Genomic DNA, 17637 nt, shown 5'->3' on the forward strand with positions numbered 1-17637 from the left:
CTGCCTGGGCCGGGCCTTCCTGGCGCAGCTAGTGTTTGGCCGCAGGAAGAGGATGAAAGTTTGGGGACCGTGAACGTTTATTCTAACAGCACTTTACATTTCTTCCTAAGCGGCTGGAATTACAAAGGCTGATCCTACAGACCATAGCGTGGGAGCCTGGAGCCCAGCCGTGCAACGCGCGCGTGCGGCGCCCGGGCAGAGACCCGAGCCGCGGGTGGGCGGGGAGGAGCGATTGTGACCTGCCCGGTCCCTCCCTCGCCAGCACTGTGATGCTGCAGGGCAGCTGCTGGCCCCCTCCCGCCTGGTGTCACAACAGCGGAGGCGGCTGTATCTGGAGCAGTTGGAGTGGGCAGGCCCAGCCGGGAGCTAGCGGGCTACGGGAGCGGCCGCGATGGTGAGCCTGCCGGGCCGGGGCGCGGTGCGCTGGGGGTTGGGGGCACGCGGCGCCCAGCGCAGGGCCGCATCCACGCGGGGGCTTGCAGCCATCGCTTTGGATCTAAGGAGTTCGAAGTCTCCTGGGGGTGTCAGTTCAGGGTCGAGGGATTCGTACCCTCGGGCGGAGGACAAGCCGGTGCCGGTGCCCCTTCTCGTAGAGAGAAAGTAGGGACGGGGGCGAGTTGCCCCTTAAAGGGACCCAAGGGAGATGTGCACACTCAGGTGAGGGGAAGGGGGACATGGGGGCCCTCGCAGAAGAGGTGAGGCTCTGAGGCATCACCTTGGGGCAACTCAGGAATCCGAGTGGGGGAGGGGCAGGCAGTCCAGGGATTCCCAGAGGCTGGGGGCGTGGGCGGTCAGGTCCCTACACCCAGCCAAATGTGACAGAGCCCCGAACGTGTCAGGGGACTTAGGGCGTCACAGCCCCACGCCTGGGGGCTTCGTTCTCCTTTCCCAACCCCGGCCATCTGGCTTGGGCTTCCCAGGCCCCCGGCACCTGCTCCAACTCCCCAGTTTTTCCAGTGGTCCAAGCCAGAGGACTCTGGCCCACAGGGCTCTCCTTCCGGAAGGTGGGGGGGTGGGGTGGGGCTTCAGACCTGTGGTTTCCTACTCTGGCCTCTGGTCTGCCCGTCTCCTTCGCGGACTTACTTGCTGGAGAGGACCTCCCCCACCTCCTCCCTTCACCCCCTGTCCCCTGGGCTGGGTAAATTTGCCTCCAATACATTTGCCCGGATGCCTGGAAAACCAGAAGTCTCCTCGTCCAGAGCCCGGCTGTCTGGGCCACTGGGAGTGGGGTGGAAAGGTTGGGTGGGGAAGGGGGCAGAGTGAGCAGTCTCACAGGCCAAGGTCAGGCTTTCCGCACTCTTGCCCGGGTGTCAGTGACCAGCAGGACAGGTGAGGACTGCCCTCCTCCCGGCCTCTGCTCGTTCTGGAGAGTGCCCAGGGCCCCTGGCTCTGGCCCCAGCTCTGCTGAGTCTAGTCCAGGTCTGTCCCGCACCCTCCCTCCCCAGAGCAGCCTCCTCGTGGCCAGAGGAATCCACTCCTGCCTGAGGCCCCTGGTGCCGGGTCACGGAAGGAGCTGAGCTGGGAGTTCAGAGTTTTGGCTCCTGTCTCTGCAGCTAGCTGTGTGACTTCAAGAAAGTCACTTAACCTCTCTGAAGTGGTTTTTCTCATCTACAAAATGAAGAGGGCTTATGGTTCAAATTTTCAAGGCTCCACCTAGTTTTACTATTTTAACCTTTTTATTACAGAGAATTCCAAACATATACAAAAGAAGAGTGTTATAATGAACCCCTGTATATGCCTTATCCAATTTCAACAGTTATCTACTTATGATGAGTCTTGCTTCATTTACTCCCCTTCCCCTCTCTCCCTGTTATTTTGAAGCAAATCCTAGGCAGCATACTCAAGATTTGATATTTAATATTTATAATATCTAGCACATAGCTAGTGCTTTATAATTTTCAAAGTGCTGTCTCTTGCACGTTTTACTTCTGACCTGAGAGCCATAGTGAGTCTTAGAGGGGATCCCATGATTCTAATCCGGCTCTCTGAGCAAACTTCAACGTGCATTCAATAGGCCAGTTTCTGAAAATACCTAATAAACCAAAAAATGTAAAGTAAAACCTTATTTTAAATGTGCTAAAGAATTTGAACGATGTTTAACTGAAAACCTATGGCTGAATATTTTGGAAAGAGAATATCTTTATTTTGAAACACTGAATTTTGTATAGCAGGTTCTATTTGGAATATTAATGTACATGGGCAGCACTGTCTTGATGGGGAAACTTTTTTTTTTTTTTTTGCGGTACGCGGGCCTCTCACCGTTGCGGCGTCTCCCGTTGCAGAACACAGGCTCCCGACGCGCAGGCCCAGCAGCCATGGCCCACAGGCTCAGCCGCTCCGTGGCATGCGGGATCCTCCCAGACCGGGACACGAACCCATGTCCCCTGCATCGGCAGGCGGACTCCCAAGCACTGCGCCACCAGGGAAGCCTGGGAAAACATTTTTATTGACCATTTCACACTCACAGAATCTAAATTTATTTATTTATTTATTTATATTTATTTTTGGCTGCATTAGGTCTTCGTTGCTGTGCACAGGCTTTCTCTAGTTGTGGCGAGCAGGGGCTACTCTTCGTTGTGGTACACGGGCTTCTAATTGCAGTGGCTTCTCTTGTTGTGGAGCACGGGCTCTAGGCGTTCAGGCTTCAGTAATTGCAGCACGTGGGCTCAGTAGTTGTGGCATGCAGGCCCTAGAGTGGGTGGGCGTCAGTAGTTGCGGCACGTGGGCTCAGTAGTTGCGGCACATGGGCTCAGTAGTTGTGGCACACGGGCTTAGTTGCTCTGTGGCATGTGGGATCTTCCTGCACCAGGACTGAAACCCATGTCCCCTGCATTGGCAGGCGGATTCTTAACCACTGCACCACCAAGGAAGTCCCCAGAACCTCTTTTTCAAAACCCCTTGACTCATTCCTGAAAGGCTAGGCTGACACATCTGCACACCTGGACCTAGAGTCCCACCCGTGCCGAAAGGACTCTCCTTCCTCCAGTGGCTGGGCTTCCCTCCTGAGGGTTGGGGAAGGCTGCCCGTGTTGAGGATGGATGCAGCATTTCTGTAGTTTCTAGGTGAGGATTTTAGAACTAACCCTGTAACTGAGCATTCCCATCTGCTCCCAGGGTCCCTCTGGTAAGCAGGTCTCCTGGGAACTGAGACTGTGACAACTTTTTTGGTGTCGGTGATTCCAGGCCTCAGAGAACGTGTCTGTGGTTCACGGGGGGAGTTGAGAACACAGCCTCCTCACTGCACTCCTCCTGGGGGGGCGGGCCCGTGAGTTCAGGTGGGAACTGGCATCAGATGGCAACAAAGAGCCTGTCTTCCTGCAGAAATGGGCAGCTAGAAGGCAGAGTGTCCTGGGGGTGAGGTGGGTGCTGCTTCCGAGTCCACGGGCCTCTGCAGATGCCCTGAGCGGGCGGCGTGGCTGAGCCCCACAGGGCCCGGGCTTAGCTTCCGACTCCGAGCACCCCAGGGGCTGCGGTCACTAAGTGCGGGTCCCCAGAGGTCCCTGGGCACGTGCTCTGGGTGGCAGCAGAGGCCCCACCCCCAGGCACTGTGTCCACAGGGAGCGTCTGGGCTACAGTTGGGCCCACGCAGAGCCTGGGAGTGAGGCTGCAGCTTAGTGACCTTGAGAGGAAGAGAGAAAGTTACAGTAATTTTTGAGGAGGAAAGAGCTAGTGAGTACACGGCTAGTGATGGGGTGGGTGGGAGGATGTGGCTCTTGGGGGCAGAGTAGACCCACTGCTCCCTCCCTTTGGCCACCAAGGGACTGACAGGACTGTCTGTGGCCTTTGTGGCTGACGTCCCCCGTCGGCATCGTCCTGTTAGAATTTCTCCCAGATGAAGAGACCAGGAGGAGAGTGGGTGCCGTGTGCGGCGGATTAACACTCGCTCGCTTTCTCCGGCACCTGACCCCAGTGTCTGCTGAAGCTCAAGGGCCTTTGGCCTCAAAGGATCTAGAGAGTCTAGGAGTCTACGACCAGCCCTGGCCACTCCTGAGGGCCGTCTCTGCCACCCCTGTTGCTGCCCTGCTGCAGCACCTGCAGCCTGATGTTAACTTAGGTCGACTCTGTTCCTGCTGTTTCTGGCTTGCTATCTATTCTTTGAGTCCAAATATGCTCTAATTGAAGAATTTTGAGCAGAGGTAGTGCAGTCTTTCGTGAACCACGTTGTTCTTACTTTAATTATCCCTCTGGAACACTGGTTCTACTTTTTACCTGTCATCTCCGACCTAGATCCTGAAGTGTAGGTGATTTATTATCCTAGCCTGACAGCTAGAAGTAATTGGGTCTAAAAATATGCTTCCTGAAGGCAACTGTGTGGCCCTTGACCCACAGGTGGTCGGGGTATGTGGCCTGGTCTCGGGTTTTCACTGACCTACACTGTCAGGTCCCTTCCAAGATAATATGCCAATTACACTGTTTTGTGATAGTTCGAAACTATTTTTAAAGCTACAAAGCCTCCTTCTGCAGAGGATTGCAGTGAGCTTATCAGAGTCCTCTGAGAGCAAATGAAAAGGAAACGATTACTATTTAAACAGAAATAATATAAGGTTGACCTAAGGAAAGATTCCTTGCAGTGGAGTTATAAGAGGACTGCCAGGTTCTGGAGTGTCTTTCTTCTGCTGTCCTGCAGAACTGGGCGCCCTCCCCGGGGAGGATGCTTGTGGGCAGCTCTGATGCTGCTTCTGCCCAGCCTTCACAAGCCTACACTTCGGACGAAGCAAGCAGTTTGTGGGAGCTGCCCTAAATTCTCCCGCCTCTCGTTCACACTGCTCCAGAGTCCAGCTGAAGCACCTGCTAGCACACCTGCATTCTCCAAGATGTCTGCAAATGTTCCTGCTGGGGGAAAGCAAGCTGCAAGCTGTCTTTTCTCCTTTGAGCTCCTGTTGCCTCTCAGGCCCTGGCCACTCCCCTTGTTAGATGGATTCCAAGCCTCAGCAGGGTTTTCTTTCCAATCACCCCTGCTGCAGTCAAGCCCTGTACTCGATGCTGGGTATCTGGCCAGGAAATGGGGGCTCCTTGCTCTCCACCGGGTAAGTCAGAAAAGCAAAGAGCGGCTAGGAGCCGTGCAGTAGAGCAGTGATGGGGAGGCGGGGGCTGAGGGAGGGCGCGTGGGGCCCCGGCTGGTGCGGGGCCTTCCAGACCTTCTGCAGGAGGGGATGACTAATGAGCGACTTGAAGGGCGAGTGGGAGTTGGCCCAGTCCCTCCTGATGCCGTCTTGCAGACAACGACAGTACCTCTGTGCTGTGGGAACCAACAGAGCAGGTCACTTTGGTAGCCACCCAGCACTAGGTCTGGGGAGGGGTGTCATGCTTTCCTCGAGGAAGTGCGCTCCTGTGTTAGGTCTCTCCAGCTCCCTCACCTTCACCCCCTGGACTGCTGGGCCGGAGGCTCCAGCACCACTGGTGGGACCCCCTTCATCTCACAGGGGCCCAGGGGCAGAAAGCTGGCCTGAGCCCTACAAGCCCAGGGTCAAAATAGAACTGAGGGAGGAGCAGTGTGAGAGAGAAAGCAGGAACTCTGCCCAGCCAGAGAGGGAATCTGAAACATGAGTTTGGAGCAAACGCATGATGTAAAGGCCCTCTGCTGAGTCAGCTCACCCCCGGGCCCCGGCCTCGGCACTCACCACCCGGAGAAACAGTCCTGGTCTTGCAGGGAGGGTGGCCCACTTTCAGAGGCTCCCACCGCGGGCCCTTCCGTTTCTCTCTGCGATGGAGTTTTTTTGGTTTCGAGGTTTGCCGTCCAAGCTTGCCTTGCTCTCTGCTATCAGGCTTGTGCTGCCGTAGGTGTGGCCCACTAGAGCCCAGGGGGTTAAGAGTGCAAACGAGGCAGGGGGGTGGGTGGTGTCAAGGAGAGGACTCGGGTGGAGGTCAGAAGACCTGGATTTGGGGCCAGGCTCTTGCCCTGTGAAATTTCCAATCTGCCCCTTTACCTTTCTGAGCCTCAGCTTTTTCACCTGTAAAATAATGGGGTGGGAATCATATTCGGTGATCCGTGAGGCCAGCCCAGCTCTAGAATCCTGAAGGCTCTGAGCTCACATAACGTCCCTGGTCATGGCAGATGGGTGACCTGTCTTGGGCATGAGGGCCGGCCCCCAGGCCGTCCGCACTGGGGGTGCTTTGCGCGTTCCTGTATAGAGCCTCCAGGCAGGAAGGGGGTGGGTGGCAACGAGGCACAGTGGCCAGAGGAGCCGTGGGGTCCTTGTCCTCTCAGAGCAGGTGCAAATGGTGCACAGACCTTAGCACCATTAGTTAAATGAGGGGCTCACCTAACTGTTCATTTCACTGGTGATTTCTCATGTGACTTTTTGTAATTAATTAATTTATTTAGGCCGTGCTGCATGGCTTGTGGGATCTTAGTTCCCCGACCAGGGATTGAACCCTGGCCCCGACAGTGAGAGCACCCAGGTCCTAACCACTGGACCGCCAGGGAAGTTCCCCCCTCCATAACTTTAAAGTTCTCTTTTGCCCTGACAAACTGGGCTCTTGGTCATTGCTAGTTGAATCAATGACAGAGTGAAAAGGGACAGGAAGAGCCTGGCCCTTCGCAGTGGGTCGTTAGGGTGAGGGGAGCCGTCACTTGGCTCATACTGGTTCCTTTCTTTAATTTTTGTCATTTTAGTATGAAAACCGTCAAACCTTCAGAGAAGTATGGTAGTGTATCGCCACCCATATATCCATCATCTAGATTTAATAATTACTATTTCTCTGCCATGTTTACTTTACCTGATGTGTTTGTGTTCGGTAGTTGTGGCACACGGGCTTAGTTGCTCTGCGGCATGTGGGATCTTCCTGGACCAGGGCTCGAACCTGTGTTCCCTGCCTTGGCAGGTGGATTCTTAACCACTGTGCCACCAGGCAAGTCCCCCCCACACCATATTTTGATTTGTTCAAACCAGAATTCAGTTAACATTCACATACTCCATGTGGATGTTATGTGTCTTAAGTTCCTCTTGATGTGGGTCAGTCCCTCCTTCACCTTTGTTTTTCATGAGTTAAAAAGATTGGGTCAATTTCCCTGTAAAATGTCTCACCTTCTGGATTCATGTCGTTTTCTCGCCATGTCCCTTATCCCTTGGACCCCTGTGTTTTCTATAAAGTGGGAGCTACATATAAAGGGTGTAATACGTTACGGCTGAGTACTTTTTATTTTTTTTGTGGTACGCGGGCCTCTCACTGTTGTGGCTTCTCCCGTTGCGGAGCACAGGCTCCGGACTTGCAGGCTCAGCGGCCATGCCTCATGGGCCCAGCCGCTCCGCGGCATGTGGGATCTTCCCGGACCGGGGCACGAACCCGTGTCCCCTGCATCGGCAGGTGGACTCTCAACCACTGTGCCACCAGGGAAGCCCCTGAGTCTATCGTATACGTCCGGTTACTCTTGTGAATTAGTGTAACAGGGAAAACTGCTCCTCCTAAGGAGTGTGTGTGTGTGTGTGTGTGTGTGTGTGTGAGACTGATTTCATCTGTGGAGACTGGCATATTGACTAGCATGAGGTTAAAGGGGGGTGAAAACCTCCGTATCACCGTGTTGGTGGTTTTCAGGACCCTGAGATCCTTTACTCTTCCTTCTCTGACCTTTGATCTTCCTGAAATACCCCTGTTTCCTTCCAGAAAGGCCCAGGGGATGCCTGGAGGATGGTTGGGAGGTGGGGTCACAGGACAACATGTGGGACCTGCTCCTTTCAGGTCTCTCCGGGTCCCCTCAGTTCACACCCCCCCGAGGAAACCACAGCTGCATGTGAAGGTGTGGTCTGGTCGGTAGCTGCTGGTTATGGGGGGTTCCTGGGGGAAGGACCCTGCTGCCTTAGGCCTGAATTGAGTCCGAAGATAAAGTCGTTTCATTGTGAGAGGAACGTAGCCTGAGGTCTCCGGCTTTCCACTTGTGCCTCTTCCAGGTGGAGAGTGAAGCTCCAGTAATGAAAATGCATAATGATAAGAGCAATCACAACAAAAGTGATCGAGGTAACTTATGCTTTTCAGATGAAGGGGGTTTACGTAACTCAGCCCAGGTCACACAGCGCAGCATGTAACTTGAGAGGCAAGATTTGTGCCCTGGGGTGTGGGTGGCTGTGAGCAAAGCCCTTTCCTGGCCACCAGCCTCACAGAAGCACAGAGGCCAGGGCACAGAGACAGGTGTGGAGCAGTGCCACGTTGTATAAGTGTTAGGGCACCGGCTCCTGACACCGCTGGCTTCCCTGCACCCACACCCAGGGAGCCCCAGGGTCCCAGGAGTCCCATACCCCATGCCCAGCCACGGTCTCTGGAGGCTCTGCTCCTGGCTTGGGTTCCCCGGAGCTGGAAAATGCCAGGTCGGGTCACAGTTAAGAATAGAAGGCCACAGAGCAGGCACGTGCTTCCCTGCCCAGCTCCATCTGGAGCACACAGTCTCCTTGCAGGGCCCCTGCTTCCCCGGTGGGTGTTGGGGGTGACGAGTACACCGTCCCAGCAAAACCATAACACACACTCACACACTCACATCCACACACACACACTTACACATATATACACACATACACACCACACGAATGTACACAACACAAACACACACGCACACCCCTCCCCATCCTAAGCTGTTAGTACCAGGACCAATCAGGTAACTGCAGCTTCACGCCAGAGTAACATGGAGAAAAGGACACTCTAAAGGTCAGCTTTACTTAGCACTTGGCCTGACGTGGGCGAAGGAGCAGGTTATGGTGGCCACAGAGGAACTTTCCAGTCCCTCAGAGTTCAGGAGGCGCCTACTTTGTCCCCTCCCAGCCCTCCCTTGCTGATGTACTGATCCTTACTCATTCCTACAGTTGTAGCCAGAACACTAATGACACCCATGATACAGACTCCAAAGTACATTCCACCGTGTGCTTCCCTGTTCTATGATGCGGAGACGGGGAGCGCGCGCGCGCGTGTGTGTGTGTGTGTGCGTGTGTGTGTGTGTGTGTGTGTGTGTGTGTGTGTGTGTGGCGGTGGCTGGGAGGCTCAGGCTGCAGCAGGAACAGGAGACCTGCGCCGGGCACGGCAGTGGATTTGGGAGTGGTTTCTGCTGTCCTCACTGGTTCTTCCTTTGACCGGCTCCATCCGTGCAGGAGTCTCGTGGTTTGGAATTAGCCCAGTTTCCTCCACGCAGCTGCCCTCTTTTTCCTTTTCTTGACACAAAGGATTAACCCTGGAAAGCAATCTTTACAGCAAACCACAAAGCTGCGGTGCTTCTTTGGAACCGAGTCTTGATCCGGAGGCTGTGGTGCCCAGACCCCACATGGCTGGGGCATGGCATGGCGGGAGGCATGGGTGTCCTGCCCGTCGAGTTCCAGGGATGGACAGGTCCTCAGAGGTGGGGGCCTGGGGGCCTGGGGGCCTGGGGCAGAGGCGTGGCCGGGCTGGGGCTCTGACTGGGCTGCTCTCTCCCCGCAGCGGGAATGCATATCCGTCCACGTGGGCCAAGCAGGGGTCCAGATCGGCAATGCCTGCTGGGAGCTCTTCTGCCTGGAGCACGGCATCCAGGCCGATGGCACTTTTGGCACGCAGGCCAGCAAGGTCCAGGACGACGACTCCTTCACCACCTTCTTCAGCGAGACCGGCAACGGGAAGCACGTGCCCCGGGCCGTCATGGTCGATCTGGAGCCCACCGTGGTGGGTGAGTGTGGGCCAGGGTCCCCGCACAGGGACAGCACCGGACTGCAGAGGCCGTGGTGTCTGGGGAAGCAGATCTGCACGTGGAAGGGGTGGCTCATCCGGAGCCCCCCACCACGTGACTCTTGGCTCCTAGAGTTCCCCGCAGTCTCGGGATCTCAAGTGGGGATCACAGATCTCTGCTCCCCATTAAACCTCCAACCTAGTGCTCTCCACCGAAATCTGCTGAGACAGAGCGACATTGCCGACATTGTTTATTAAACACTAAGGGTCAAAATACAAATAATTTCAGAAATTATAAGGTGCCCTCCAACAGTCAGTTTCCCAAAGTGTATGTTTCCGCTCCTACGGTAATTGCAGTCTGTCCCGGCGGCCTGGGATAACCTTGCAGCGTCTCGCACACGAGACGAAATAGCAGCAGGCGCTTCCTCTTACTGCCAGAGGCTGCCGTAGGTTAGAATGAACCTCTTCTGGATGTTAGGGAGCAGGAATTCTTACTTGTGTTGGGGCAGGATTCTCGCTCTCCCAGCTCCCCCGGCCCCAGTACCCCCTGGATCAGTCCTCGCTCTTCATCAGGATTTTCTCATCTTCAAAGTCTGCTCACCAGCGAAGGTGGACAAGTCCCCCAGGGATGTCTGGGCACTGCCTGCGGTGCCTGAACACTGTTTCTAGGGCCACAGACCCCAGGCCCTCTATCCCATGGAGGCTTGTACAAATACAGAAAGGGCCGATGAGCTTCCCAGGCCACTGCATAGATGGGTGCTTTCCCTGGGGGAGCAGAGGGACCCTGTAGAAGAGAGGGGCTGTAGGTGGGGCCTGAGGCACCTTGGCCTGCCGTGTGTCCACCTTGCGTGGACCTTGGAGGTGAGCAGAGCCCCCGGCCCCGCAGCCTCTCTTGGGCTCCAGCTCTTCTGGAGCCTGGAACATAGCTTTGCTTCAAAGTTGTTCTGAAATATCTCTAATGCCTGACATGTATTGTTGCCACCAGAGATGGAGGTTAGGGCTGGGACAATTCCGGGGGAGCCTAGGAGCCAGGCATATTCTGAATCTTTCTCTGTGTCCCTGGAACATTTGGAGGCAAGTGAAATCGGGTTAAATTCTGGGGTAAATTTTGCAGCATGAATGAAAAACAGGAGGGAAGCCTTGTGGGTCCAGGGGGAAGAGGCAGTCAACTTTGGTGTTTGGCCAGCTTTGTAAACCCAAGGCTTTTTAAGGTCCAGCCAGTAGAGCAGCTGGCTTCTCATTGCTGCTTGAGTCCCGGGCTTCTGGCTCTGTTAGTGCCTGTGTTACCCTGGAATTCTCTTAGCCTCGCAGGTATATTATAGGGTTGTCTGGTTCCACCTCAATGGAGTTCAGTAGGTAGGGGTGCCATGTGTATTCTCGTCTGGGAACCAGGTAGTAACACTGACGGTCCCCTCTCTTGGTAGATGAGGTTCGGGCAGGAACCTACCGCCAGCTCTTCCATCCAGAGCAGCTGATCACAGGAAAAGAGGATGCAGCTAACAACTACGCGCGCGGCCACTACACGGTGGGAAAGGAGAGCATCGACCTGGTGCTGGACCGCATTCGCAAACTGGTATGTGTTTACAAGGGCAGGGAGCTGCTGAGCTGGACGTACTAGGATTCACCTCTCTGAACAGGCTGGGTGGAGGCACGTGACCCCTGGCTACAGGATAAACGCCTAAGATCTGGGAATTTCTGCTTATGTCCGTAAGAGGCATTCACAGGGCTCACGCCCCTTCCTCTGGCTGGATGTTGTGGGCTGCCCTGCAGGTGATGCCCCGGTGGTGTCTGGGGAAATTCCAGGTGTGAGAAAGGCGAAGCTCTTTGCTTCCTGGCAGCACAGTTTAACAAAGCATTTAACTTGGAAGAGAAGAGGAAGATTGTTGATCTATTTCAGCACTTACAAACAGCATTACCAATGTCAAATACGTTCCGTTTAATCCCCTAAATAATGATACAAAGGAGGTCTTGTCCTTGAACTTTACAGATGGGGAGATTGAGGGCCAGGATGGTTCAATAACTTGGTCTGGGTCCCGCAGCTAGAAAGTGGCCAAGTCAGGATCTGAACCGGGTTGGTTTGACTAGAAAGCTCAGGGTGGGTCCCTTGTCTACTTGATCCCCCTTTCCTAATCTGTACAACGGAAAAGGTTGGGCTTGATCAGGGGTCCTTGGGAGCTAAGGTTGCTGAATTTTCTGTTTAGAGGAGGGCTAGTAGGGTTCATCAGTCTCAGAGCCATCTGTGGTCCCTAAAGCTCAGAACCACAGGACTGAACACAGTCATAGATCACGGCCAATGGGGAAGTTCTGTGACCTGTGAATTCTCTTAGTTCCGGTGAGAGCTAACTGTCAGGTCCTTGCTTAATTATCACAACAACCTCATGAGATGAATTTTTTTTTTTTTTTTTGCGGTACGCGGGCCTCCCACCGCTGCGGCCTCTCCCGTTGTGGAGCACAGGCTCCGGACGCGCAGGTCCAGCGGCCATGGTCACGGGCCCAGCCGCCCCGCGTCATGTGGGATCTTCCTGGACCGGGGCACGAACCCGTGTCCCCTGCATCGGCAGGCGGACTCTCAACAAATGCGCCACCAGGGAAGCCCGAGATGAATATTTTTTATTGTTCTCACTTTAACCAAGAAGAAACATGAGTCTGGAGGGTTCCGTTCAGTAACTTGCTCGAGTTTTTACAACTCGGAAGTGGCAAAGTTGATGTGAAATCTCAGGTTCTCTGACCCATTTATCTTCCTGAGCCACCTTCCAAGGTTGGGCTGGGATGTGTAGGTCTGCAGTTCCCGCAAGATCAAATGACTAGGGCTGGGGAAGTGGGCAAGGAGCTGGGGCTCTCATGGGGCAAAGTCATTAACCGCTGTGGTTCTGGAAGCTCATTCCTGGTCCAACCAGGCCACTGGGCTGGAAGCTTCATGGACCCGGAGGTGTGTGCAGGTTTGCTGCCCGTATTTTAGCGGTTCCTCCCAAGACCGCCGAGGCTCCTTTGTGTTTCCTTGCTCCTTCAAGGCTGTTTTGATTTCACCCACTTGACAATGTTGAGGGATAGAGTGGGGCAGACAGAGAGGCCCGTGAGGGAGTCCTCAGAGCCTTGTCTCGTGTCCTCCGCTCCCAGACAGATGCCTGCTCAGGCCTGCAGGGCTTCCTCATCTTCCACAGCTTCGGGGGCGGCACCGGCTCCGGCTTCACTTCTCTGCTGATGGAACGCCTCTCCCTGGATTACGGCAAGAAGTCTAAGCTGGAGTTCGCCATCTACCCGGCCCCCCAGGTGTCCACGGCCGTGGTGGAGCCCTACAACTCCATCCTGACCACGCACACAACCCTGGAGCACTCGGACTGCGCTTTCATGGTCGACAACGAGGCCATCTACGACATCTGCCGCCGCAACCTAGACATCGAGCGCCCGACGTACACCAACCTCAACCGCCTCATCAGCCAGATCGTGTCCTCCATCACGGCCTCCCTGCGCTTCGACGGCGCCCTCAACGTGGACCTCACCGAGTTCCAGACCAACCTGGTGCCCTACCCCCGCATCCACTTCCCCCTGGTCACCTATGCGCCCATCATCTCGGCCGAGAAGGCCTACCACGAGCAGCTGTCCGTGGCCGAGATCACCAGCTCCTGCTTTGAGCCCAACAGCCAGATGGTGAAGTGTGACCCCCGTCACGGCAAGTACATGGCCTGCTGCATGCTCTACCGGGGCGACGTGGTGCCCAAGGATGTGAACGTCGCCATTGCTGCTATCAAGACCAAGAGGACCATCCAGTTTGTCGACTGGTGTCCCACAGGCTTCAAGGTGAGAGCTGGTGGCTCGGTGGAGACAGACAGCTGGAGAAGCAGAGGGAGACACCAAGGATGGGGAGAAAGAGGTGGACACTCAGGGTCTTGGACTGATGCACATTCCGTGGGAGCTCTGGGATGAGATGGGAAGAGGGGCTTAAGCCAAATGTAACACTAATTTCATTCATTAATTCATTCATTCACCTATTTTAGGTCAGGAGAGATTTTGAGAGGATTATTGGAAGAGGGGGAGGGCACTAGTGCAGTAGGGAGAAGGGCTCCACCTCTCCTGCCCTAAGATCTGCAGACATCTCAAAGGTCAGGCAGAAAGGACTTTTCTCTTACAGGGAGGAGTGAACGGGGCTAGAACGAACTTGTGTGCAAGTGGGATGAAGAGGATGACTGGGTGGAAGTAGCTCTGATCTGACGGTAGATCAGAGAATGCAGTAACCAGATTATTCAAGTTGCTGGAGAGGTGTAATTCCCTCCTCTAACACCTCAAAAGATGTGTTCTTCTCTCCCCAGTTTATTTTGAAAAATTATTCGCCCTGTAAGTTTTCATCGATTTCGAGAAAGGATAAGAAGTTTCATGGTTATCATATGGTTGTGATTCATATTATGAAGCCCTGACATTTCCACTAACCGGGAGTGAGCTGGGAGCCTGTTGTAGGTCTGCGGTTTGGGGAACACCGGACTCTGAGGGTTGGTGTGGGTACACAATAGCCAGGGAAGACCCCCAGCTCCCAGGACCAGAAGATGTCGAGCACTGGAAGCCGCCCCCTGAGTCGCCCTGGCCGGGCAGGCAGCTGCCCCTGCACTCGTGCCTGCTTGACTGCTTTGTCCTGTGTCCCACGGTCTCATCCAAGTCCACCATCAAAGCGGCTGCCACCATTCATGTTAATTAGACCCCTGGCAGGCCTTTAATAATTTAGAGGTTTGCTGAGCACCAGAGGTGGTTGTGACAGTTGCTCGAGACAGAGATGAGCACGTCTCAGTTTTCCCTGCTGGGACTTAACGGAAACAAGACACCTCATGCTGGCTTCTCAGCTGAGAGGCTGATGGCAGAGAGCATCTCCCACCCTGCTCTGCTCCAGCCACGTACAGAATCCTTTCCCCTGGACTGTGCCTATTTTTATGTGGCAGTTCTGGTCACTCTTGCGAAAACATTCAGGATCTTCCCCCAAGTTGTTGGGTTTTTTTTCTTTCAAATGGAAACAAACAACAAAACAAGCTAGTAGTAAAATGAATAGGCAAAAAAAAAAAAAAAGAATGAGATATGAGGGTGGTGGAGAAATTAACAAAAAGGACATGCCCCCGTATTCTTGCCCCTTTATTTTAAGCTGAAGCTCCAGGGTTATGACCAGAAAGATAAGGCAGTGCTAGAACCTTTAGCTGCTTCTCAGAAAGGCACATGCCATGGGGGTGGATGGTGTTGAACTTCACCCTGTAGCATCCTCCCCAGGGTCAAGGGCTGCTACTGCTGAAAAGAGAGCAGAGTTGGCTGGTCTAGTGAAATGTCATGTGGCATTGCCTTCTCCCTTCTCACTTTGGTCCTTCGCCCCTGTCTCAGCATCACCTCCACCCCCAAGATGCCACTTTTGTTTAAGAGGAATGATAGATCATTGTGAATTCATTTAGTGGGTTACCCACCTTGGCTGTACAGCCTGCTGCCACTCCCACCTCCACCTCTCAGAGGACATGCATTTTAAAGCTGTGAATTTAAGAGATTGGCAGTTCAGACCTGGTGGCCTGGTGGAGAGGCATTTTGGGGCCAGCTCCATGGTTCTCAGTGTCCCATGAGTATTATCACAGTCGTCACCTGAGGCCCCTTCCAGGCTCCTAGAGTTCCTGGGGTCGGCTCCAGTTTGGGGTATGTGTGGGGAGAAGGGAGACTTCCGGGATATTAGCCCCCTCGTCAGGGTGGGCTGGATCAACTTGGAGGACCCTCCGTGCTGCCAGAACTTGGGGGATTGGCTCATCCAGCAAGTTTTAATTGACTTTCTTTGATTTCCATGCTTTTCTTCCAAGAAACCCCACTCCCCAGAGACAGAGGGCCTGGTAAATGCTGACGCCGTCCGCAGAACCTTTTGCATCTCTTTATTTATTGCTTGAGAATATCTTTCTAAAAACTGATTAATTAATTAAGTTTTGGCTGCGTTGGGTCCTCCTTGTTGTGCATGAGCTTCCTCTAGTTGTGGCGAGCGGGGGCTACTGTTCGTTGCAGTGCGCCGGCTTCTCATTGCGGTGGCTTCTCTTGTTGCGGAGCACGGGCTCTAGGCGCGCGGGCTTCAGTAGTTGTGGCTCGAGGGCTCTAGAGCGCAGGCTCAGTAGTCGCGGCGCACGGGCTTAGCTGCTCCGTGGCATGTGGGATCTCCCTGGACCAGGGCTCGAACCCGTGTCCCCTGCATTGGCAGGTGGATTCTTAACCACTGGGCCACCAGAGAAGTCCTCTCCCTGATCTTTTAAACAGCCCTTCACCCTTGGCAGAGAAACTGCCCTAAACCCGTTGACAGCATAACTAAGAGGAACCCGAGATACCACTGGAAGGAGTGAACTTATAATAACCCCCGTCTGCTGGCACTGCACGCGCCCTGCTTGACCCCCTGTTCCCTATCCTCATTTGCCTGCTTGAGTCTCCCACCAGGGTTTCCACCAGCCCTTCCCCTCCCCTTGAGTCTCCCGGCCCAGTGCCGCTTGCTTTTGCTTTCTCTCCCACACGCACCTCTCTACCCACCCGCCGTCCCACCTCCTGATCCCCTCTTCACATCCAGGCCTGCTGCCCCACCCACCACGTGACCAAGGTGCCCCAGCTTGTGTTATCCGCTGACTGCCGCATCTTCACCCTCTCTTCCCCAGGTGGGCATCAACTACCAGCCCCCCACGGTCGTCCCCGGGGGAGACCTGGCCAAGGTGCAGCGGGCCGTCTGCATGCTGAGCAACACCACGGCCATCGCCGAGGCCTGGGCCCGCCTGGACCACAAGTTCGACCTCATGTACGCCAAGCGTGCCTTCGTGCACTGGTACGTCGGAGAGGGGATGGAAGAAGGAGAATTTTCCGAGGCCCGGGAGGACCTGGCTGCCCTGGAGAAGGATTATGAGGAAGTGGGGACTGATTCTTTTGAAGAAGAAAACGAAGGGGAGGAATTTTAAATACAAACGTTCCTCGTGGCTGTGTCTCTTTATTCCTGCTGCCCCTCCAAGCACGTTTAACTTTTCCTAGAGCAGCAGACCCCGGCCTGGGTCCCGACACCAGTACCTGTGGGTGACGGGGCCAGCACGGACGCTGAGCTCTGCCAGACCCTCCCGTGGGGGAGCGCAGCTCCGTGTCAGCAAAGGAAACGAGAGTCACTGTCTCTGGGTTAGGGTGCAGGCCAGTCACACCTGTGCAGAGACCTAAGCGGGATTTAAAATTCTCTGTTAGGCTGGGCTCACCCCAAACACAGCCTGCTGGCTGGGGAGCAGAAAGGTGAGATCTGGGCGCGGGGGAGATTCTGGAAAGGGAGTGTTCTCAGAGTTAGAGTTAGAAGCAAGAGCCCATTTCCTGCCCTTGTGAATACACAGATAAACGAGTGGGATCATTCCAGACAGTGTTCAGTGCTGTGAAGCGAAAAAGCAGTGATGGGAGAAGTGGGTGGTGAGGTCAGAAGAGGCCTCGTGGAGACCCGGGTGCAGCTCGGAGCCACCGCGGAGGTTCTGGAGTCAGAGCACGCCGGGTGGGTGTGTGAAGAGCAGGGAGGAGGTGAAGGCACCCGGAGGATGGAGGTGAGGGGTGCGGCCAAGAGCCATGCGGAGTGCAGGGCACACTTAGGCTAATCCTGCGCAGGACGTGAGGAGCTTAGGTTATCTCTGGGTGAAACACAGGATTTCCGTGTGGAATTTGGAAGGTTTTAAGCAGACACCTACTAAGCTTTATATACACATACACCTTATCTCTAACCCCAACCATCTCAAAATGGATGGTCTTCTCATTTTATGGCTGAAGAAGCTGAGGTGTAGGGCGTTTATGTGTTGAGACACAAAAGGGCGGGGGCCAAGAGGCTGTTCTCTCGGCTACCCCGCCCTCTATCCACCATTGGTGTTTGTGTCCGGTTCCAACTGCTGCCTCATAAAATGAAGGGTGGGGAGAAGCAGAGTCCATTTATTGCAAAGGAGAGGACAAATTAATGCATCTCTTCCCTGAAGTTGGCAGCTCCGGTAGGATTTTTGGAAAAATCAAAAGGCTACTCTGATTAAAC

At 54.6% G+C, this 17637-nt stretch overlaps 1 protein-coding gene across 2 annotated transcripts; it reads left to right on the plus strand.

Moving 5' to 3' along the window:
* The first annotated feature begins 242 nt into the window (after positions 1 to 242).
* TUBA8 (tubulin alpha 8) lies at positions 243 to 16570 on the plus strand. Of its 2 annotated transcripts, none has more exons than XM_060164512.1 (5): positions 243 to 394; positions 9399 to 9621; positions 11045 to 11193; positions 12738 to 13418; positions 16259 to 16570. In XM_060164512.1, exons 1-5 carry the CDS (start codon positions 392 to 394, stop codon positions 16550 to 16552), a joined length of 1350 nt encoding a protein of 449 aa, XP_060020495.1. In that variant the 5' UTR covers positions 243 to 391; the 3' UTR covers positions 16553 to 16570. The 2 variants fall into 2 exon arrangements, with proteins under 2 accessions (XP_060020495.1, XP_060020494.1); XM_060164511.1 differs by lacking the exon at positions 243 to 394 and adding an exon at positions 5010 to 5026.
* The last annotated feature ends 1067 nt before the right edge of the window (positions 16571 to 17637 follow it).

This window comes from Lagenorhynchus albirostris, chromosome 11 (assembly GCF_949774975.1).
Source record: "Lagenorhynchus albirostris chromosome 11, mLagAlb1.1, whole genome shotgun sequence".
In the NCBI taxonomy this organism is placed as follows: domain Eukaryota; kingdom Metazoa; phylum Chordata; class Mammalia; order Artiodactyla; family Delphinidae; genus Lagenorhynchus; species Lagenorhynchus albirostris.